Here is a 24709-nt window from a genome sequence, read left to right as displayed (position 1 = left end):
CATGAGCATGTTGAAGTGTTCATAAACATTACTGTAGGGCTTTTGTTTTGTTTTGTATTTTTTTTTTGTTTTTGGAGGTAAATGGGAACATTGTATGATTATATGAGAAACTGTGGAATATTCTGAATGAAGGGTGTTGTGTGGTTTCTGAATTGTATGGCTGTGTTCCAGCAGCATTTTCTCCTGACTTAAACCTGCATCTATGGCTGGCAACTTCAGAGGATGGGTGCTAGCCATATCTACATTTCTTTACATTAATTAAGGTTCTCCATTGATATTACTGAGAACTTCCTTCCTTTGAATAATACCTTCTTTGGGATGGAAGTGCTTTTCATTGGGACCATGGTTAGGATTGGGGAATGAAGTTAAAATGTTAATGTACACTAGTCACTGATTCTACTTGTACCATCACCTCCCATGACATCTGTTTAAGTAATGCATGTGTGTAGGTGGGCCATGCTAGCTACTTCTTTTGTAATTAAAAATGCATCTGATTCTCAAGCTGTACTTTTCAGTTCCTGGATCTTTTGGACCCATTTCTAGTATTTCAAAAATATTTCTAGAATGTTTTCCTTACTTTTAATATGCACTTTTGGTCTCTCTCTCTCTTGTGTTCCACAATTGTAGTGGAACAATCACTCTGTGCCAGGGGCAGTACGTGTTTAAATTTGATTGAGTCATCATTTGGTAAATTATGAATGGTAAAAGCAGGAAGCTTCTCTTATATGCCCTTGAGCATACTGCTTAGTAATATAGTATGTTGATCCTTTTCTGACGCAGTCACAAATTACCCGAAGTCTTTAAACTTACCAGTAGAAAGCTAATTAGTTAGGTTATATGTGCATAATTCATTTGGGGGAAATTGAAAGGGACTTCAGTTGTCTTCAAAAAGGCACAGCATGTTAACAATTACTTTAACTATGTGGTGTCTATAAATACAAAGTGATCTGGAAGTCTGCTTACAGATCGTGTGAGAGAAGGAGGAAGTAGCACTCATTTCTTTTCCTTCCTACTAATTTGTGAGGAAACCTGTATCAAAGAATGCAATATCAAAAAAGTATATTATAGTATATCATATGAATAATAACAATTTGGCAGTCAGCCCCCCACCCAGTCTTTGCAAAATCACTTTTTAATACCAATCATTTTTGTGTCTTGGATTTTCAATATTAATATTGGCGCAGTGGGTTGAACCCTTCTGCCGGCAGGACTGATGACTTGAAGGTTGGGTTGCTGCCCTGAAGGTTGCCGGTTCGATTCCAACTTGGGGAGGGTGTGGATGAGCTCTTCCTGTCAGGTCCAGCTCCATGCACGGACATGAGAGAAGCCTCCCACAAGGATGGGAAAATCATCAAAAACATCCAGGCATCCCCTGGGCAATGTCCTTGCAGATGGCCAATTATCTCACACCAGAAGTGACTTGCAGTTTCTCAAGCTGCTCCTGACACAAAAAAGTTAATATTTATCATCATCATCATCATCATCATCATCATCCTGAAAGGAACAATGACTACCAGAGAACTGGCATTCTTTAAGATTAAATACAGATTGTTTTCACACTTATAAAACTATTTAATTTTATAACAGCTCTAGAAAATATACTGCTTTTATTTGTATATATTACTGATTTCAGAATGTTTTAAATTCTAATGCAGTCTTCAAGAGAATGGAACACATGCCAACCAAGTAAGTGTGGTGTTGATGTCATAGAAATTGATAGGGAAATTAGTTGCAACCAACTCTAGGCCTCATAATAGGTTTTCCTTGGAGATACCATGAGTCAAAACATTTTTCTGAAGACACACAGAAACAACAGCCTTTATGCTGCACTTCAAGAATATAGTTAAAAGATAAAAATACAATGAATACAGTATGGCCCTCTTATTCACAGACTTAATATCCTTGGTCTCACTTACGTAAAAACTACTGTGCCTTTTAATTGTGTTTATAATGCAACACTGCAGTAATACAGAGGCATTTTTATCTTGTCTTTTTTCAGTGTAGAAAAAGCAGTGTCTGTAGAGAATTTATAGTTAATATTTTCATTGTTCATACTTGAGGCATGCCTTTGATGTGTGGTGCTCTGTTCTGTTTTTTATCAAAATAAGAAAGTGAAAGTACTCACTGTAGTGCTGAAGGCATTTCATATATAACAATACACTGAGAAATATCTCTGTCTTATGCTTTACTTAATAGCTTTTCACGATTCATTGCTATTATTGTTGTTGTTGCATATTTGACATGTTCTATCCTGTTATTAGTAATTTAGAGCCAGCTATAAATGATTGATTCTTAATCTGCAGGTAGAATGAAGTTTTCCATCACATATTTTACAGTGTGAATGAACAGCTTCTTTCATCTCCTCCTTGTAGAACTAGAATAATGCAGGAGGAAGAGTATTGTACTAGAATTGAAAAGATCTGAGTGATTGTGGGCTACATTGTTCAGTAGCCTAACCTATCTCTCAGGCTGTTGTGAAGATAAACATGGAAAAGAGGACTGTGTATATTGCCCTGAGCTTCTTGAGCTTCGTGTTTTGTAAAGTACTATGTATTTTAATATATGCATTTTAATGATATTATGTTTTACCTTGGTGTTTTAACTGTGTTATATGCTACCTCGAGATGTGATGTGAGGCAGATAACAAATACAATTTATTACTATTTATCATTTTAATCTTACTGAAAAAGCGGGATATAAATGTAAGGAATTAATAAATAAGTTTGTTTTTAAGCTGTTTTGATTGTACATCTAAGGATGTGTCTACACTGGCCAGTAAATCTAAGACCGGTTTGGAGCAGAAGCATTCCCGATTAGCTCCAGCTACCCCCCCCCCCCCCCCATTTTGGCAGCAGGTTTGCGTCTACACGGCCCAGTCCTCCCTATTTCCTGTTTCCATAGGCACACCTGTTGATGTCAGAATGGGGTGCTGATGATGGCCAGGAATTCATACAGAGCTCTGTGGATAGCTGGGAACAGCAATAGTAGCAACATGGGCGGGATACATCCCCTTTTTCTGGTAATGATAAGCACAGGTAAAAAAGGTAATGGTTGTGCTGCCATGTGTGTACAACGGTTAATAATCAGACCTTATCCAAATGTCCACATTGGCTCAAAGCTATGAGATATTTCAGAGTTTCAACCAAACTCCAGAGCATCCCCTGACTTCCTGTAGTGGGGCAAAGCCAGGTTTTCCTGGCATAACCTGCAATACTCACTGGAAGTGGAGGAATGTCATGAAGGGATAGCCAGGAGGCAAATTAGGGTGACTCTTTTTCTATGCCCATGTAAACAAACCCTAAATGTTGACCAATTTCTTTTGTTTTTGCTATGGTAGAGGAAAAAACGTGTCTGGTCACCTCAAATCCTTTACTGCAAGAAAAGTGAGGTATATATTTAATTAATTAATAAAATAAAAATCCTAAAATTCACGAGCCAGAGTGCTGTGTTCACACATAATGAATTTGACCACACTTTAATAAATATAATGTTTGACTTCCTTTTTGCAGCCATGCTGGATGGTGGAGAACATATAGCATTAAAATTATAAAGTAATTTCCATTTGGTATCCTTTGACAGATAAGTCATATATTAGTAGAACAGATATTTTAATTGTAGATTATCTGTTTTAAGTTGGTGTTGTAGTTTTATAGCATGATACTGAACTTCTGGTGAAAATCATTGAATAATATCTTTCTAAATGTGTGTATGTTTCTTTACATGAAATAATCACAATAATTGTGGGAGAGTTTAAAAGAAGAAAGTAATTATCTGATAATTGAAAATAATTATTAGTAATGGAAACCGATTTGCTGTGCTTTATGCATGTTAATTCATCTAACTTAGAAGTCAACTCCATGAAGAAGTTCGTTAAACAAAAAGATTCTACTGTCTCATGATATTCTAGGTACAGATTATTTATTCATTTACTACATTTATATCCTGCTCTCTCTCACCCCGAGGGGGATTCAGAGCGGCGTGCAACATGGCAATATTCAATCCCACATATTCACAAATAAAAAGCAGTACATCATGTATAAAATTGCAAATAAAACATATAAACACCATAAAACTATTATTCATTCAGTTCCAATGAATGGCTTTCAGTATGTTTCTTTGATGATAGAGTTCTTTAAATACTTGGGACTCCTTGCCTTATAACAATTATACAGCAATTACTATAATACTGTATCACAAAGACCTTTTTAAATTTCACTTTCAACATTAATGAATTTTAAATTAGTCATTATTAATAGAATTGCTTAATATCATTTAAAGACTGCTGACTAGAGCCTGCAATTCTTCTCCCATTCCATTTTTATATAGAATTTACAATGAATGCATCCATTGTTTCAGATCAGTATAATTGCACCAATCTCCCTTTTTCTTTTTGGACTAGGGGGGTTAATAGTTTTTTTTAAGAGAAATTGATGTAATACTTACTTGTCAGAGCTGTTCTTTGGAATTTCTACCAAGGTACATTCTGTAGGTACAGTGTTTCTATTCTCTAACAATATTTAAAATATTAGAATTATTTATTTATTTATTTATTTGCAGCATTTATATTCCGCCCTTCTCACCCCGAAGGGGACTCAGGGCGGATCACATTACACATATAGGCAAACATTCAATGCCTTTTAACATAGAACAAAGACAAACAAACATAGGCTCCGAGCGGGCCTTGAACTCATGACCTCCTGGTCAGAGTGATTCATTGCAGTTAATTGCAGCTGGCTTGCTCTCCCGCCTGCGCCACAGTGCAGTATTTGAACCAAGTATTTTCCTGAGACCAGAATTATAAATCCAGTTATAATATGCCATACTTATCTGAAGAGTACTCTTGATCTCAAGTCTAACTAGTAGAGAGGAAGTTTTAACCTTTTATGTTCCTTGTCCATGAATGCAGCAAAAATATCTTTGTAGATTTTCCTTTAAGATCAGGGGTTCCCAACCTTTGGGCCTCCAAGTGTTTTGGATTTCAGCTCCCACAGTTACTAACAGCTGGCTGGGATTTCTGGGAGGTGAAGTCCAAAACACCTGGAGGCCCAAAGGTTGGGAACCACTGCTTTAGATGAAAATACCATATAGTACAACCCTGATATCCAAGGTGGATGATTCTTGACTTTCCACATAAAGCTGCAGATAATAGCAAACCTTATCAAAATGATCAGTTTCTAGCAGAATAATGCTGGAGGCCATGGAAAATGCTTAGAGAGAACATGGTAACTGAAGCCTTGGATACCAGTTCTGTGAATATGGGAATCATACTGTAATGTTTCAAAAAGACGGTGCTTGAACTGTATGAAGAGAAACATAATTGTTGAATGCTCCATTTCCATCTTCATGGATTTTTGGATTGTCAAAGACCTTTTATGGCTGCTTTTCATATGAAAATACACATTTTAATTGCATTTACGCTGAGCGTAACTCCTTACTGCTACAGGTGTATTTTATTTTAGAATCAATATTTTCTGTTAAAAATCAATATTCCCTGTAACAATATTGAAAGTTTTATTATTATTTATTCATTTATATCCCGCTTTTCCCCCCATCGGGGATTCAAAGCAGCTAACAACAAGGTATAAAACATACAGGTACATTAGAACAAAAAGGAAATAAATATAGTCAGTAATAGCAATTAACACATAATAAGACAATTAAACCATAATAAAACGCATTACAGATTAAAATACAATCAGCACTTTAGGTATAGTTAAAAACTACATAAACATTTTTAAAAGGCTATCACAACTAAAAGGACAAATTTTGGACTCTTTCTCCCTCTCTCTCTCTCTCTCCCTCCCCCTCTCTCCCCCCCCCCCCCCCGGGCCGGCCAATGTGTAGGTGTCTATAAAGCATTTTGTAACTGCTGCAATTTGAAATGAGGTTGAAGCTGCATTAAAAGTCATTGTAAGTGTGTCATTAATTCTCTAGTGCTATTCTATGGTATTCTTTCGGCTCAAGTAAAGTCAAAATATGGGAATGGGTATTATCCTCAGTTTTGGTTATCCACTGAGATGTGTGTGGTAATTGTACTGTATTTTTTCTGTGTGTAGAAATTGGGCTCTTTTCTCTTAGTGCTCATGGTGTGTGTGTGCGCATATGTGTATGTGTGTATATGTATATATGTATATATATATATATATATATAGAGAGAGAGAGAGAGAGAGAGAGAGAGAGAGAGAGCGAGAGCGAGCGCAAGAGATCCACATCAGTTTGTTATGTTTCAGAAAATTTTCATTCTGGGAATAAGTCATCTTCTGAACATTTCTAAAATATTCAAGTGCCAGATTCTGTACAAGTCTGATTTCTGAATGATTCCTTTTAAAAGCTGGAGAATATGGATGGAGCTTAATAAAAGTAAATTAATCCTTTTTCAATCTATGTTCTCCACCGCCACCCTTGCCAGGTTTGGTGGGAATCTGAGGGGCCTTCTTCAGTGACCATTTAATGCAGTTTCAAACCAGTATTGAAGAAAGTAATTTCGCTGTGCAGGTAATTACATAGGAAATCCTGGAACCAGTTTGAGGCACAGATGGTGTTTTAGACCAGTCACAAAGCACTGGTGCACATTAAGGGTTTTATATTGCATGGTTTGTGGATGTTTGTTGTCTGACCCCACAATTTGAAGCTAGCAATTTTGAATTTCATTAAATGCAGCTTTTGAAGAAGTGTAGATGGGGCCTGAGATGGAGAAAAAAAAGATATAACCGTAAAAGTGGATCAGGGAATGTGTAATTCTCCCCTCATGTTTGAAAGACTTGGTATCTGTGGGCCAGACTATATGGGCCTGTTAATAAATATTTCAGACTGTTTTCTAAAATAGGTTATCCGAAGACCAGGTATAAAGCGATCTTATGTGGATTGGTGATTTAATTTGTGATCTTAGATGAGAAAGTTAATTTTTTAACATTTTGAATAATTTATTAATTGGTATCACAAATCAATTACTCGGTTCACTTAAATAATAATTTCAAAGGAGTCCATTTTTATTACCTATCAATTAACATAATTTTTCTGTGTTCACATGGTTCATAGAAAAGATTTTTGGCATAAAATTTTACAGATACAAGTATCTTGTGAGCTGATAAGTAAGCTAGAAATTATTATTATTAATATTAATATTCTGCCTTTTCTGTCCACAAGGAGACTCAAAGCGCTTAACAATTAACAATTTAAAATCTACAAATCTACAAACATTACAACAGAATTTTAACAACAATAGTATTAAAAAATTCAGTTAAAATCCATAAACATACTCAAAGCTAAAAAGTAGCCGTCAAGTTAAAACAACATATAGTACTGTGTATACTGGACCATCTACATGCATAGTTCTCCTATCTTCTTGAAAAACAGAATTTTCTATCTACTAATGTTAAACACAAATGTCTAATATGTGATATATGTGACTTCTATGGAAAATCTACATAGGTAAGCCTCCCTTTGTTTTTGTTGCAGAAGAAATAGTTAATACCTGTTCCTCCAATGGCTTATTCCCCATTAGAAGTTTAGTCTGGAATCTAGATGACAATTTTACCAGTTACAAAATTGATGTTTCTTAAAAAGGGGTACTTCAGCATTTTGTCAAAGCTGGCACAAAACAGGTGAAATACATCATGAAAGTTCTTCTTTCCTGGTATAAAATCATGCTCAATCTCACAGCATAAATTATCCTTCTCAACTTGTTTTATGCAAAACAAATTCAGAATTGCAAGAACTGTGGAAATAGGGGTCATGTTCTTGGCCTCACCTGAAGAGCAGAGTTTAAGATAATCTCTCTGGTGTGGCATTACATATCTATCAACTCACTTTAGACTAGATCCAAAAATTAATGAAAGTGCAAAGTGCTTGCATATTCCCTTTTTCCACATTTCAAAAAGTACCTAACATTTTCTGGAGGACAATTTTTTGCATTTTCTGCAATTTCTTGTGCATGTGTGGAGATCCCAAAGTACACACAAGCAGATTTCTTATCTCTCTCTTCACCCAACTGTTAATTCAAGCTCTGTTTACTATTATAAGAAAGGAAGGAATGGTTGCAGAGAGTTTTAATTGCATTCAAGTTGTGCTTACCTTTAGCCATCTGTGTGCCTCTGTCTCCATTTTTGACAGCCTGATCAGCTGTTTTGGGCTTTTAAAAGGCGCACATGCACAGGAGCAATCCATAGAGAGGACGAGAAGGAAGTCAGATGTTTTCCATGACTGCAGAAATATACAGTGATGTGAAAATGCACATTTTTTTTTGCGTGGAATCGGGTTTTAAACCTTTTAAACACATGCTTTTCAGCTGTTAACCCGATTGCACCCACACTTTCCCCAAACATTGTTTAACCACACAAACCCTTTTATCCAGGTTCTTCTGGATTTTACTGCATGTGAAGAATAACCCTAAGACAAACGTATCATGAAGTTTTCTAAGACTGATTTGTTTACAGGGGGGTTGCTTTTGTTCTTGCCTTTCTCTGAAGCTGAGAATGTGACTTGACTAAGATCACCTATTGGGTTTCCCTGACGGTACAGGGATTCAGAGCTTTGTCTCCCAGCTTCCAAGTTCTGAACTGAGATCACCATGCCATGCTGGTTCTCTGTGTACCAAGGCAAGAAGAAAACATGAGTAGCGAATGTCTGCTATTGTGACCTTCCATTTCATTCATGGAATTATGACCTTTGATCAAAGATGTAGTTGACCCATTATGTTTTCAGACTCCAATTTCCAGATGTCAGAGCCTGCACTTTTTATGTCTGGGGGGCTAAATGATTGCATTGTCAAATGAGATATTTTATTATAGTAGTACAATTTTGAAGTTGAGCAATACTAGTTTCATGGAGATCACAGTGTAACTTTCAGGCATAATGCACTGTATTTATTCAAAAGCTCCAGGTAGAAACAGGGAACTTAAGTCCTTCTGGTTATATTTGCTTGAAATGATAGGCCAGAATTCAAGATTCATAAGCAATATGCTCCTGCTGGCTGCCCAGTTTTTCCTAATTGGTTCCTCCCATGAACAGAGGTCCGTAATAATAAAATCATTAGAAAGAAACAGCCCAACATTACATGACAATCCAATTCCTGGTTTGTAACTCGCAAACAGGGTAGGATACAGAAACAAACCCAAATAACAAATAAATTCTGGCTGACTCTTTGTGTGAACGAGGCCATTGTATCCTATGCGACATCCTAAACTAACATGTACAGCGACGTTATCATGAAGATAGGGCTTTGCTGCTGGTGGCGGACAAGATAAGCCAGGAATTGGATTAGGTTATCAATAATTGTACTGGTAAAAGCAACGTAAATGGCAAATGTACGTTCTTCAAATACTGGTTCCATTTTCTATTTACAGTGATTTGTACATTTATAAAAACAAGCGAGTCCCATATTCTGTGTTAAAGGGATACCAATACTGCAAACGCACAGGACGCAGGAAAAAAAGGCAAGGAGATTCACCATAGCCAATGTTTCCCACATCTGCAGTCAACCATTCAGATACCGCCATACACATGTGGGCACATCGCACAGTCCTTTTTGGCCTCACTGTGTTGAGGAAAAGTCCTTTGTGTCATGTTTGCATGATGGCAGACAGAGCTGAAGGCAAACCGTGTGTCATTGGACATGAAGCCAGGGTTTCAATATTAACTTTCCGGTGTCATCGCAAGACATGTTGTATTCTGCCAAGACCGTCCGACATCGAGCCGCTATGATTGAGGGCGCCACCACTCTTTTATGTATTCCAGCAAAAAATAACCCAATGAGAGTAATACAGCTGATGGTGAAGAACGGATGGTTCCACAAAGAAGTGAAAAAAGATACCTTCTGTGTTTCAGGGTCGATTAGCCAGTTCCATGCCCCCGTTGCTGTACAGACTGATACCACTATAAGAATTATTCTCCATCGTCCAGTTGCTGGCTGTAGGCAAGCAATGTATTCAGTCAGCCTCCTTTCAAAAGCCTTGAGATCTTCTGCCTGTTGCAGAGAGTTCATTGTGAAGGAAGGGAAGGAAGAGAACTCTCAGACTGCCGATATTTTATATATTACCCGTATTATAAAATAAGACAAAATCATATCTAGTCAGACCTCCATATCTGCAGAATTGATTTTGAGGAATTTTGTTATTTGTGGATTTGATTAAAATATTCCCTAAAGGAATCTCTAGATTCTTCAGTGCGACTATGGAAGCATGAAGTGTTGTAGGACATAGATACTTTCTAGGAATCTCTAGAGGCCCTTCTACACTGCAGAAAATGTTTAAACCTCCAGTTCCCTGTGCATTTGGAATGTAGCCACCACTACCCTCTCCACCCTCACCCTCCCCTTTTACCATTAAAACTATTTTAAAAAGGCTCCTCAACAAGCCTCAAGGCTTCTCCCTGGTCTGTGGTGCCTCTAATGATGTATGGAGCTCATTTTCAGGAAACAGAGCAAGGAAAAGCCTCCAGGTTTGGTAAAGACAAAAAGGGGATGTGGGATGGGAGAATGGCTCTACCATTCCTCTGTGGGCTGCTTGAGCTTGCAGGGGTGGGATGGTTTGGATTGCCCCTGGGGTCATAGATGGCAATCCTGAGGGCAGTCTTCACATCCCCCACACTTGCAAAGATTCAGGCTGTATTGAAAGGTCTGGACTTTTGCAGATGTTTTTTAAACCTGTAATAAACCCAGATCTACATTATCATGAGGAATAATTTTGATGCCTCATGATAATGTGCCCCTTACACAACATTAAACTGCAATGTAGATGGGGTCCAGGTCTTCCAACAATATTCCGTGACTAGCTTATGACAAAGGTTAACCTAACCATAAAGTCATGCTGCAGGACCTAGAGATTTATAGAGAGACGTTCTTTCAGGTAAAAGGAGAATAGCATTTTTCTATTGGTACTTTTTCACTTTTGAGGGGCTCTTGTTCTCATAACCCCTGTGAATGTGCTGGGTATATCTCTGAAACTGACTCAATAGTGTATTTTTATCAACAAGTAGCATAAAATCAAAGAAGGAAATACAGAATGATTTCTGTGATTTAAACTGGAAAAGCAATACACTTAAGCAGTAATTATCCAGACTGCGAGTTGGTCAAGACATTCGGGTTAAATTTTCACCCTGGAGAATTAATAACATTTTATTAGGGCTAGCTACATAGCAAGATTTAGCAAGCTGTGCTTTACAAGCTCTTACAAATGTTGAAAATAAATGCAGTAAGATTAACTGTTTAATACCCCTAAATGATACTTACTGACAGTGCAATTTAGCAGACTTTATTACTATGCAGTGTTTTCTACTTCCTGAATACATTAGCACTTTAATAGCTTGTATATAATTTCAGTAACTCATCTGTTGTTAGCAATCTGTGCTACACGAGAGAATTAGCTGAAGGAAGCTGAAGAAGACAAATAATTTACATTATTGGTGGACATACATCTTTCCCCTTTTACTGTCACTATTTTAAGTAAAGCTATTTTAATTTTCCCTGGGCAAGAAATAGCAGTATCTATTGTCCAGCAGATGCAACATAAAATTTATATAGCCTTCCTTTGCCTGTTAAACGATTCTTGTGTGGTACAAAATTGACTAAACAGAAGCAAACATGTTTGGGATACACATATAGCATCAATTTGGAGTCAGCTACCTTCGGAGAATGTCGGGGTTTTTTTTTCTTTTCTTAGCATGGTATTAGTATAATTTTCCACAAGCTGCAAAGCATTCATCCATTTGCAAGCAAACTACTATATATCTTACTAAAAACTAGGCAGTTATGTAGACTTGGGTTATTAGATAAATTTGATTAATATTCCTTAATATTCATTTGAGTAATATGCAGATAACTTTGATTAACCTTTCCATAGAATGACATGGGAAAAAACTACTGGGGAAGGAGAAATATCTTAAACCATTCTGAGGAAAATATTGTCAGTTACATACATAATACTGCACCATATCCTAGAGTTAAATGCTTATGCTTCAGGCTCTTAGACTGTTTTTCTTTAGGTTGACTACCGTGTTTCCCCAAAAATAAGACAGTGTCTTATATTAATTTTTGCTCCCAAAGATGTTCTAGGTCTTATTTTCAGGGGATGTCTTATTTTTCCATGAAGAAGAATTCACATTTATTGTTGAACAAAAAATGAACATTTATTATATACTGTACAGTAGTTGTCATCACAAACCAGACAAACTGTGAATCCTATCAAGAATTTCTTGTTACTGCCATTATTTCCATGTACAACACTCTATGGTACGTACATTTACCGATCCTGCATGCTCTGGTGTTCTGTTCGTTGGGCATGCTTCCAAACAAAAACTTTGCTAGGTCTTATTTTCGGGGGAGGCCTTATATTTCGCAATTCAGCAAAACCTCTACTAGGTCTTATTTTCTGAGGATGTCTTATTTTAGGGGAAACAGGGTATGAGAAGATCACAAGTTTTTTGCTTTTACTTTCAGTTAAATATTTATTGCTATTTCAGGTTACAGTAAATCAAACAAAGGATATATGGCTAAGAGTAGCCCGAGGCTGTGGCGCAGACGGGAGAGCAATGAATCACTGACCAGGAGGTCATAAGTTCGAGGGCCGCTCGGAGCTATGTTTGTTGTTTGTCTTTGTCCTATGTTAAAAAGGCATTGAATGTTTGCCTGATGTGTGTAATATAAATGCTGTAAATAAATAAATAAATAAATAAATAAATAAAAGTAGGGACCTCATCATATTGATGTCCACATGCCGGGCAATAGCAGGAGGATTCTCCATGTAGTGTGGCGAATCTGTTGGGCAGCATGGGGAACCCATTGCCCTGCACTGCCCCTTACCTATCCCATGAGGGGGAAGTGTCGCCACCTGGCTTCACCCCCACACTTGCCCCATTCCTTCTTAATACCCATGTTCTTGTTGCTGCCACAGTTGAGGAATGGAGCCCTGCTGAAAGTAAATGCATGTCGTTTGATGGGATCCATCACCTTAATTGTGGTGAAAGTATCAGGTAAATTTACCTGTGTGATGTGGTTGTAGGATAGGTCCATATGAGGAGGGTTATGCTACAGTGAGGGGATGTTGGCTAGAGGTCTTTGACTGTCATCTAATGGTATTGAATAGAGCATTATCCAAGATACTTCTGCTCTGGGTGTATATATTATATGCACTACTTAAAGACATGAGTTTTTTGGGACTTTTAAGTCCCAGGCACTGACCATAGGTCTAAAATATCTTCTCCTCTTTCTCCTCCTCCTCAATTATTTCCATAACACCATCTCCATACAGCTTTTAAAATTAAAATTAAAAAGTTGCTTGTTTTCAGGTTTAAATTCTAAATGCAGCCAATTTATTGCATCTATGTCCTTTGATTTTTATTCCCAAATATGAGAGTAAAATAAAATACAACAAAGCAAAGTTGAAAGACCGCATACAACAAATGAATCATTGAAATATCCAATTATTGGAAGTATTGTATGGAGTGGGTGGGAAGCAACAACAAATAATTTGTCCTGAATTAAATCTTAAGATCCATTCTAAAATGTAATTTGATTCTAGAAACACACATTGGTAGCTTTTTAAACAAGATTCTGAAATATCCGTTACTAATTAAGTACTGAGAAAACATTTTATGCTGGCGTGAAAAAAAATCTGTATTTGGGTCTTGATTACTTGGATAAATGACAGGAAATATTTCAAAAATAATTAAGAGTTTTCATCATTCACACTAAAGACGTTAATAAATTAGTGATGGCATTTCATTAAAATTGGGCAATTGAAAGTCAGGATTTAGGCAATTGTACAATTTATCTTTTTTCTGCATTAATGGAATGGAATCAAATTATTATTAATCTACTTGAAGTGTCAGGTTTATTCAAGGAAAGAGCAACTTTAATTAATCCATGACAACTATAAAAGTACTTTTCTACTGATAGGCATTAATAATGTAACAGAGTTGGTAAAAGGTATATATCCTTCACCGTTATACAACATTTTAGTTAAAAATATAAAGTTTAGTAATGGGAATTTTAATTCTCTGTATTTTATCCATGTATCAATAGTTAAAATGTGATAATTGTTTAGAAGAAAACACACATTCAGTTTCTAGGCTTCTTCGAAAAAGTAAATTTTATTATATGGTGTAAGGTAAGTTACATGCAAAATGTGATCAAGAATGAAATTAAAAGTAGAATTTGTGAATTCAGTAATATAATTTGCTTATTACTTTTTTGTGTTTTTCAACTAAGACCATAGTTCTCAACCTGGGGTCTCCAGATGTTTTGGCCTTCCAACTCCCAGAAATCCCAACAGCTGGTAAACTGGCTGGGATTTCTGGGAGTTGTAGGCCAAAAATATCTGGGGACCCCAGGTTAAGAACCACTGCACTAAGGTGTCAAAATTCACTGTGGCTATTTGGAACCAATCACCTTTATAAAAGATGCCCTAATTGCTGTAGATCCTGGGGGAAAGGGGAGCGCCCCCCTCGTCCCAAAGTCCTTTGCCAGTAACATGGCATGGAACCAGGAAGAGCTATGGATGAGCAGCAGGTGGGTCCCATTGTACCTACTGTAGCTAGCAGCAGTGGGGGTGGGAGAGGGTTCCATTAGGGCCCTGCCCAGTGGTGTCAAACTGGCTCTGACATGGCTGGGCAGCGTGAATACCCTTCCACTGCTGAGAAGTCTTGGGGCCTCTGTGTCTAACCGCAAGTGTACTGAAAATGGTGTTTGAGACACCAAGTCTTGCCCATATTTTGTGACTGAGTACAACTACACTGAACAGGCAATCCCCAGGTTATGAACAAGACAGGTTCTGTGGGTTTTTTGTTAAGTTGAATTCATATGTAAGTCAGAACAGGTACATTTTAAAGTATAACTCCAGCCAAACACACACACACACACACACACACACACACACACACACACACACACACTTTGGATAGTGTAGGGAAGAATTAACACCCCTGTAATGTTTGTTTTGCTGTCTGTGCCCGTTCAGAATATTTCACCTCACATTTTGTCCCTGTGATAAGCGGATTTTGAAAAAATTGGCTTGTTCTGGAAACAAGGATTGGTGAGAAAGCTTCAGTGGAGATATCTTTTTGCCACAATAACACTTCCAAGAATGAATTTCCCTTCTTTGGGGGCAGATTTCTCTCACTTCCTGTTGCCTCACCCTGCCTCACCCTGGCGGCATAATGGGTTAAATCTTTGTGCTGCCTGACCTGAAGACCTGAAAGTCAGTGGTTTGAATCCATGAGACAGGGTGAGCTCTGTCAGCCCCAGCTTCCCTTGCGGGGACATGAGGGAAGCCTCCCACAGGATGGTAACACATCCAGGCATCTCCTGGGCAACGTCTTCATAGGCGGCCGATTCCCTCACACCAGAAGCAACTTGCAGTATATTCTCAATTCACTTCTGGCATGATTTTAAAAATCGCCTGATTCTTAACTATGAATCATTTGTAAATCGGGTGTTTATAACTCAGCGACTGCCTGTATTGTATTTAAGATTTGAGAGCTGCCTTGAGTCCTGGTTTGAAGGGTGGGGAGATGTTGTAAAAATAGTTAATTATGATGATGGTGATGGTAGACCTTTTTAAAGCAGTTTTCCAGGATATATTAAGCATAGTTTGGCACAATATGTTTGGCATCTGAGAGGATGTGAATTAAATCTACTTAATTATATGCACAGCTTGCATTGCTATAGCTGTTATTGTAAAACATTAATTAGGCCAGACCGAAAGGAAGAGTGAGTGAAAAGGAAAAGTTTTACTGAAGGATTGAATTCTGGCAAAACTATATCTAAAATTATTAAACACTATTTATCTATTTGTCTTCGCCTTTTGCCATATTCCTGTTATTTTTTTTTTTGAAATCACACTCTTAACCTTTTATACATGGTACATTTTGTACAATACATATGGAACATTTTTGTGCACTTACACAGGCAATCTCATGATCCAGAACATATTTCATTGCATCCACTGGTCATTTTAAAGCAAACTGGTTTGCTTAATTTCATTCCTATCAGGAATGAAAACAAATGTCAGTGTGCTCACCCTGTCCCTCCCATTCCTTCTTTGCTTATCTTCTCTCACCATTTTAAAGATTTGAATAGCTAATTTTTTTTACATTTTCTCCATAGCTTAATATTAAAAATATAATACACATTATTTAAAAAAACTAATGTTAACAGCGTAACAGTGCTTTTAAAAATTTCACGCTTTATTCAAGAGGAATATTTATTAGTCTAGAGTTGTTTATCCTGAGATTCTAATTCCAAACAGTGATTTCTTGGGCTGGATTTACGTAGTCATTATAAGACTAGAACCTTGAAAATGAACATGCAGGTTTGTCATGACTGAAATAAAACTCTCTGATTTCATCGGGTCTGTTTTGACCATGAGTTAGGATTCATCTCTGTTTCAGTCTCACCTCTGAAGCCACACACACCGTACTGAATGTGCAACAGCAGGGCGTTGGAAACTGCATTAACCCTGTTGGACGAGCACATTACCATCTGTATCACCATTACCCCCACCCCCCAGATATGCACAGAGCTCCACCTGACCTGGCTACCATGAACACTTTGTGTTGACATCAGTAGAGGCACCTGTGTGACAGGAAGAGGATTGTCCTGTTTTCTTGTAGTCACTTGTGCTGATGTCAACATGGGACACCCACGGCATCCAGAACTTCTCATGGAACTATGTGGCCATCTGGGAGTGCTGCTGGAGATGAACTGGGCCTGATTTGGAATGGCAGTGGTTCCACAACTGAATACAGGCAATCCCTGAGTTACAAACATCCAATTTACAAATGACTCATAGTTAAGAACAGAGGTGAGACACCAGCAAGTGAGAGAAATCTACCTTTTGAAAGGGAAATCTATTCCTGGAAGAATTATTATGGGAAAAAGAGGTCTCCACTGAAGATTTCCCACCAATCCTTGTTTCCACAACAAATCTTTTTTTGTTGTTGTTGCAAAATCCAATTATTACAGGGACAGGAAGTGAGGTGAAATCTTCTGAACAGGGCACATACACAAAACAAACACCACAGGGGTATCAACTCTTCCCTATGCTCTCCAAATCCTATATAGATTGATAGATGGTTAGATAGGTTGGAGTTACACTTCAAAAATGTACCTGTTCCAACTTCCAAACAAATTCAACTTCAAATTCAAAAAAACCTACAGAATCTATTTTGTTCGTAACTTGGAGACGGCCTGTAGTAGACTGGCCTGATTCTTATCCTATCCTGCTGTCCATACTGCATTGAAAACATGGAGTTGTTCTAGAATTTCAGATAAACTCCGAAACATCCCATGCGTTTTAATGCAGATTAATCCATTTTATCTTGCAATGCTCACCAAAGTGTCAATATGTTGTGGGGACATTGAGGAGCTAGTTCACTATAGACAATCCCCTAGTCTGAATCCAACCCCAATCAGAGTTTCACATCATCTTTCACATAAACTATATACCCTGCTTTGTACCTTCCTAATTAAAAATGTTCAACAGTGAAACTCCATCTTGGATAGAACACACTACTGTCATCTGCACAACTTTGCAATCATTCTTAACTGCCTGTGGCTAAATAGTATGCTTTATCGAAGCATTTGAAGAAGTTGATTGAAATCCATGAAAGCTAATGATAAAATAAATCAGTCTCAAAGGTACTATTGGTTTTTTTCTGTCTTCCTTTTAAATTAATTTAAGACATTCTTGTATGTTTGTTGTATTCATTCCCAGTATCCTTGGATAATGTTCTTGAATGAAGATAACCAAAAGCTCTTCAAAGAATGTACATGCTGTAGAACAGAACTGACTTCTTACACACCTATATGAAGATAAAAAGTTTCTTTGTACAGCTTTGTAAATCATTTTCCTCCGAACTTTCATATGAATATTTCCCTTAATAGAGAAAGCAGGCTACTACTCTCAGGATTACCTGATTTATGAGGTGTAACCAATTCTGGGAATTGACTCAATTGTGGTTGGAAAAAAATAACTTCGAGAAAACTTATTACTATGTTTTTCAGCCATCTAAACAAAATCAATATTTTAATATATATTGACCCCATGCATAGAATACATTGCTCAATAAAGCATAGAATCAATAGAGATTTAAACAACAAGAAGAATAAAAATAGTAAAAACAACATTTTAAAATCTGACCAGCTGAAAGTCTGTGCTGCTTTGGCAAAAGCTGTCAGGACCCAGGCTGCAGAGCACCAATAACCATGCACAGAGACCAGAATCTATCTAATATCTTTATTAAAGGAATATATAAAGTCAATAAAAACAAGTGAAGAATATAGTTCAGAAGTAGACCTTTCAGGAAAGGTCAAATATAGTCCAGGAAATCAATGTCCAATATGAGATATTAGAGTCCAAAGTTATAATCCAATAACCGAAACACACACTTTGCCGAGCAAAGTGTGGGGAAATGACAGGGTCCTTTAGTCCAATGGAGCTTGATAACAAGGCTGGAGAACAAACTAGATTCTTGGCAAACAAGGCTTGATTCAAGGCAACAAGAAGCAAGGAACAAGAACAGGGTCCGTGGCAAAATCCGTGGCGAGGTCCGGGAATCAAGGCAGGGCTGGAACAAGAACAAGGTCCTGGAAACGAGGAACTGGAGTAGCGTAGTCTACACACGATCTCACTCCTGAAGCTGACGAATTGACTCCGCAAGGATCTCCTTGCGGGTAAACACCTATATAGGATCTTGCTTTCCCGCCAAGGAACACTTTCCCTGGGGAACAAGAAGTGAAACCCATACTATGTCCAGATGCATGACTCCTTAAGATTTCCCAAGGGAAACAGGCTTAATCAGTTAATTGTCTGGCAGCGATCCTGGCGCTTCGGCGATTCGCCTCCCTAGCGCCTCTATCTCGATTATAATTATCCCGGCGAGAAAACGGGGGAGATTTCTGCCCAAGGCTTGTTTGGCTGACTTCTGGAGGGCAAACATCCTGCAGGTGCAAGGGCTCCAATTCTGGCTGAAACGGTGGGAAACCAAAGTTTTCCTCCTCGTCTGCCACAATAGTACTTGGAACGGGACTACATGGCCCATGAGTCATCACAAAAGCTGAATTAAACAGATAAAATCAGATAAAGGAAAGCAAAAGAGGGAACAAAAAGTGCTGGTATTGAAAAAGCTGTGCTCAGCCCTAACAGATCTCAACAAGGTGAGGAAGGACTCCAGCATGTCCAGATAAATATAAGCAACTCAGGAAAAAGGCAGAAAAGGGCACTGAAGTTTCACAGGCTTTTAATGGCCATTTGTTTTGCTATCACTTAAGGATAGTTTTTCATTCTTAGTCTAAAAAAATGTACAAATCATATTTAAATAGTTAAATCCATAGCATTTAATAAAATGTGTCTTGCTATGATATATACCAACTTCTTCTCTTAGGCTGGATCTACACTGCCAAATAATCAAAGCAGATAATTCACATTATCTTCTTTGAACTGGATTTTATGAGTCTGAATTGTCATATAATCCAGTTCAAAGCAGACAATCTGGATTTTATTTGACAATGTAGATGGGGCCTTAGGGAGCCAGTGTGGCACCATAGTTGCTTGAGCACTGAATTCTTAACTCCGGGCATTTTCACACAGGACTTAAACCCACTATGAAACGGATTTAAGAAACTTGATTTGTTGTGGGTTTAAGAGCTCTATATCCCGGGATACGATCCCAAGTTTTCTGCTTTGAACTGGATTATATGTGTCCACACTGTAAGATAATCTGGGATAAAAAGGAAACGGGATCAGATCCTGGAATATAGGGCCTGTTTTGAAGGGCCTTATGTTCCCATGCTCTTCCCAAAGACCCGAGCTTTCCCATTTGGGTGTCCTCATGCCATCCCGCTAACTTCCAGGATGGCATGGGGCTACTCAAACCACCCCCAAATACCACAAAAAAGTCTTAAAAGTTAAAAAAAAACTTACCAGACCAACACGATGCCTCTCTGGCAAGCCCTCTGGTGCCTAGAAACGGTGCTAGGAGGTGAGGGGTCAGGAGCGATCCCCCCAGCCTCCTGACAAGTCATTTCTATGTGCTGGGAGGCCTGCTGGAGAGGCGGCATGGTGGCCCAGTAAGTTTTCTTTTATTTTAATGACTTGGTTGGCGGGGGGGAGATTGGGGGGGGGGTGCCCTCCTCGGTTCTCCTGGCTTTTGGAAGCCCAAAGAATCGAGATGGGCTGTGGGGAATAACCCTGGGATGAAGACACAGTCCCACAAGTCAGTCTCCACAGGCCCCATACCCCATTAGAGCTTGACCTTTTAGGTCAAGGGGACAAAGCAGGATTTACCTGCTTTGTCCCGAATAAATTCTCTTTTACTGGAGGCATTGTTTGGATGCCTCCAGTAAAAGTCAGACAGGGCCCATATTTAGGCCCTGTCTGGATGTGCCCTCTGGAGACCACGATATGAATCCCTACTCATTAATGAAACCCACACTTTCTCAGCTTCAAAGGAAGGCAAGCCTCCCCTGAAAAGATCTTGCCAAAAAACCCTCAAGGTCTTCTTTAATTGACAATGTCCCAAAGGCACACAAATAATGAATTTTGGCTTACTTACCTTCATGCATGACTGTAAAGAAAAGTTTACCTTTGTACACAAAAAATTTGGAGGGTTACTGAAAATCTCTGGATTCATGTCTAGAATGATTGCAATCATGCATCTTTCTCTTCTGCATTTATATGGTCATACCTGCTTAAAGCTGACCTTAAATATTACTTGACTAGAAATGTAGTCTAACAACACATGAAATGTATGTAGGTTGGGGTGGGGGAATTCAGGCTCTTTCTACACTGCCATATAAAATTCCCTTCTACACTGCCATGTCATCCAGATTATCAAGGCAGATAATCCACTTTGTCTGCTTTGAACTGGATCATATTTTATTTATTTATTTATTTATTTATTAGACTTTATTAGACTCCCAGTTTGGCTCGGAGCTGTTTACAAAAAAAGATCAAAACAATATAATTAGCTTTAAAATAACAATAAAAACAACAATAAAAACAGACATAGCCCCGAGTTTTTCACCCATCGAAAGCTTTTCGGATGAGAAAGGTAGGTCTCCGATAGTTCGAGTTTCAACTGGCATGGCATTCCATAAATGAGGGGCTACAATCGAGAAAGCTCTCTGCCTAGTAGAAGACAAATGATAAGTCCGTATGTTAGGGACTTCAAGTAAATTTTGGTCTTCGGACCGAAGTAATCTCTGGGGTTGGTAGGGGGATAAGCGGGCCCTCAGGTACGCCGGCCCCAAACCATATAAGGCCTTAAAGGTTAGTACCAGTATCTTGAAAGTAATCCGGTACTCAATCGGTAGCCAGTGCAGCTGTTGTAGAATTGGGGTGATACGCCACCTCGCCGGCACCCCGGCAGAGTCTACTCTGACATATAATCCAGTTCAAAACTGATAATCTGGATTTTATGGCAGTGTAGATGGAGCCTCTATCGCATCCTAGAAATAATTAACAAATAATTTAGTAGTTGTTGCATGTTTTCGCAAAATACTTGTTTGAACTTCTCCAATTACATTTTAAGCATGTTATGATGATGAAAATGGTACTGCATTTCAATGATCTGTACCCTTTCTTTGTGCTTGTATAATGTAAAAGCAGTCAGAAGACTACATTGTATGTAATTATATTACTTTGTAGATGCTTTAATATGTCTTCTGTGTGCCTTCTACAAGATGAATAGCTGGATGTGGTTGTATACCTTTGTTGTTGTTGTATACCTTTGAGTCATTTCTGATTTATGACAACCTTCGGGCAATCCTATCAGGGGATTTTCTTGGCAAGATTTGTTCATTACAGAATGATTTTTCGAATATAGTCTAATTGTAGACTACTCACTATAAATTTAACTCGGAACACTGTGATCGCCCCGGTTGACTGTCATAGTTGTGCTTAAAAGGTCATTGGCTGCATTCTGTAATACTTATCGGAAGAAAATTAACAGTTACGGCTGTAAAAATCAATGATCTTTTCATCCCAGGTATTCAGCAGGTAATGTATGATAGCAGCAACCACTAGGGACCTGGAATATGGTTTCTCATTAGCCAAATAGACAACATATTTGTTTAGCCATGTGTCTCTCATATTCATCTATAGCAGAGGCAAGGTTTGATTGTAATATTAAAGGAAGATCATGGATGAGTGAAGCTGAACCCTTGTGCCCTTATCTGCTTTTCTGCAACCTAAACATTTTTTTTTCCAGCTCATTTTGGGTATTACCGGTACTACTAAGCAAGGAGGAAAAGGATTTTGGAGTTTTGAGTTTAAAGTAAACTTGGATCTAAAGCCCTGCTCAAATGTTTTACTGTAAAAGGATACAAGCAAGAAAAATGAAGGGGAAATATTCATCCCTCTCCAATATTGTGAGGAACTTAAATGTCCATAGCCCAATCCCACTTTTAGTCTCTTTTGAGCGAGGAAAGCGGGATATAAATAAATATAATCATTATTATCAACCTCATTTTCATCATAATCCCTCTTGTGCCTGGTGCTTTTATAATATGGGTTTAAGTGTTTAGGATCTAGCTATCCTTTCCTTGTTCCAAAAATATCAATTAAATTAATCACACATTACTTAGTTATTTCCTTTTCTCCTGCTATGTATTGGCCCTTTTCATCCCAAGTGACCTAAATCCAATTGTGACTATTCTGACTAGAATTGATATGTTAAATCACTGGTGACTTCTCATGTAGATTCATTAGGGTTGCTATTGACAGTTTCATTATATTTTAACTTTGTAATGACAGCTTTTAATTGTATCTGTCTGCTTTGACTTAATTGGAAACAATATAATAGTAAGAGTAAAATAATAAGTAAATGATATGTGCGTAATGTTAAGACCATGATGTTCAGATGATGCTACATGCAGAAAGGATACACAAGGAGCTGATTAGAGAAGAAGGTATTTTTGAAGCACAAGCTTTTAGGGGATGTTACTCATTTCATTGAATGTGTGAGGTGTTATCTTTGATTATTGTCCCATAGCTTGGTGCAGGATTGTAATCAGGAGAAAATGAAACGCATTGAGTACAAACAATGTTAGTTATTTTAATAATGGCCATTAAGCAAAGGAGCTGGTTGCTCACAGACATCCTGGAAATACATCAGAATTATATTTGGCTGTTTTTAATCTGTTGACCATTGACTATTTACTGGAGTTGTTCTAAATATGCCCCCCTCCTTAAGGGGGAAAGAAGAATGCAGTTCTCATTCTGTCTCAGATATATGGGAAACCTGCTCCAAGTCAAGATGTACTATACTATTTAATAATGTATCAGATGCTAGTTAATAACGCTGGCCAACACACCCAAATGTTAGACCTATTTCTGGGTATATCTGGTCTGTTGATTCCAAAAAAATGACACCAGTTTTCCCCTATCACCTCTAGTCTTTGAGATACAGAACATATGCCATATACAAGTCTTTATCTGCTTGCCCATAGAGAACCATGATAACCATATCTAGGAAACTAGAACTGATGTGGGTCTATCCAATGCAATTTTCTGAATGAGTGCCTCAAATAACCCCAGGAACAGGCCTAAAAACAAAACACCAAGAATTAGTTTTGTTGGGCTGTGTGATAACAATAACAACAACAACAATCCTATAATTGGTGCTTCGGGATGTAACCCCAGGATATACTTTTCATTGTATACAAGGAAATTATTTGTTAGTTGATTGCTCACCCCTTGATTTCTAACTTATTTGCTACAGATGGTAGGAACAGATCATTTGTTCTGTAACTCATTTGTTTGGCAAAAGACCATGTTTCCGCTACTGTTGAAACAACAGATGTAAGCGGCTCAGAACAAAAAATTGCTGTAATATATTTTGGGCCTTTTTTATGAACAACCCATGTGAGTGTTTAACTTTGTAGCAAATCATGATATAGCTGTCAAGAAAAGCCAAAGGGAAAGTGTATATATGGCCATGAATGGACACTTATACATGTCTTGATATCCACACCCACATCTTTTAAAAATTTAACATCTGTAATGTTTTAAAAGCTAGTGACAGATTAGGACCAGAACAAACTGTACTACTTAATACAGCATTTACAAAATTACAGACTGTGCAATGCTAGTTATAACTTATGAAATCCTATCTGACTAAGAGGAAGCCTCACTTAGAAGCATACCTTAGTTTTAAGATTTTGATAGAAAAAAACTTATTTTAGACAACTTTTTCATTTGATGGGAAATTGAAAGAAGGCTTTCTTGGTGGCCGCTCTCCGGCTCTGGCAGGAACCCCCCTCCATGAATTGAATCTCAACAATATTCTCCTTATTACTTTCCTTTATATATAATAATTCCCCTCCACTTGCATTTAAACAAATATCTTGTTTGGCTTCTAATAGCTGATTAAATGCTGGTTCATGCCCAAAAAAATATACATTTACAGAGTAGGTGAAAAAATCATTTTCATATTTATGTGAATAAAAGGAAATGAATTTTAAATATTGAGACATTGTGGATAGGGTGTCTCATTTTTGTCACTTTCTGCCTATCAAGATATAGCAGCAACTTTTAAAGGGGGGGGGGGGGTAAAGAAGTACATCATGCTTAATCATGGTACCCCCTGCTTCCCAGAAAATTATAAGTATCTCCAGAGCAATAGCCATGTGGACCTGCTCCAGCTAGAGTGTAGGGGAAAGATACCTTAGTGTTCATCTACACCACTTTAACTGCCATGGCTCAGTGCTATGGAT

The 24709-nt window shown here is 37.9% G+C and overlaps 2 protein-coding genes and 1 long non-coding RNA gene across 5 annotated transcripts in view; 2 read left to right on the top strand and 1 right to left on the bottom strand.

Moving 5' to 3' along the window:
* Positions 1-9141, top strand: part of LOC134296648 (uncharacterized) — a 33787-nt gene extending 24646 nt beyond the window's left edge. Inside the window, exon 2 of the long non-coding RNA XR_010003465.1 lies at positions 78-9141. This is a non-coding gene — a long non-coding RNA (uncharacterized LOC134296648). The remainder of the gene's footprint in view (positions 1-77) is intronic.
* chsy3 (chondroitin sulfate synthase 3) overlaps positions 1-24709 on the top strand; it is a 173144-nt gene that overhangs the window by 38219 nt on the left and 110216 nt on the right. The window contains exon 3 of one of the 3 annotated variants that reach the window (XM_062972121.1): positions 12457-15742. The exons of the other annotated variants lie outside the window; for them this stretch is intronic. Coding sequence (XP_062828191.1) covers positions 12457-12537 — 81 coding nt within the window. The 3' untranslated portion in view covers positions 12538-15742. Of the gene's footprint in view, positions 1-12456; positions 15743-24709 lie in introns of those variants that run through there. 3 annotated transcript variants of the gene reach the window in all.
* LOC134296647 (nuclear envelope phosphatase-regulatory subunit 1-like) lies at positions 9307-10013 on the bottom strand. The gene has a single exon (XM_062972123.1). It carries the CDS (start codon positions 9980-9982, stop codon positions 9605-9607), a length of 378 nt encoding a protein of 125 aa, XP_062828193.1. The 5' UTR covers positions 9983-10013; the 3' UTR covers positions 9307-9604.

This window comes from Anolis carolinensis, chromosome 2, assembly GCF_035594765.1.
Source record: "Anolis carolinensis isolate JA03-04 chromosome 2, rAnoCar3.1.pri, whole genome shotgun sequence".
NCBI lineage: Eukaryota > Metazoa > Chordata > Lepidosauria > Squamata > Dactyloidae > Anolis > Anolis carolinensis.
Note: the sequence above shows the minus strand (reverse complement) of the source record. Positions and strands in the feature narration are given on the sequence as shown.

Excerpts from the sequence above, each read along its gene's own strand:
- LOC134296647 (XM_062972123.1), bottom strand. The coding sequence starts at position 9,982 with ATGAACTCTCTGCAACAGGCAGAAGATCTCAAGGCTTTTGAAAGGAGG.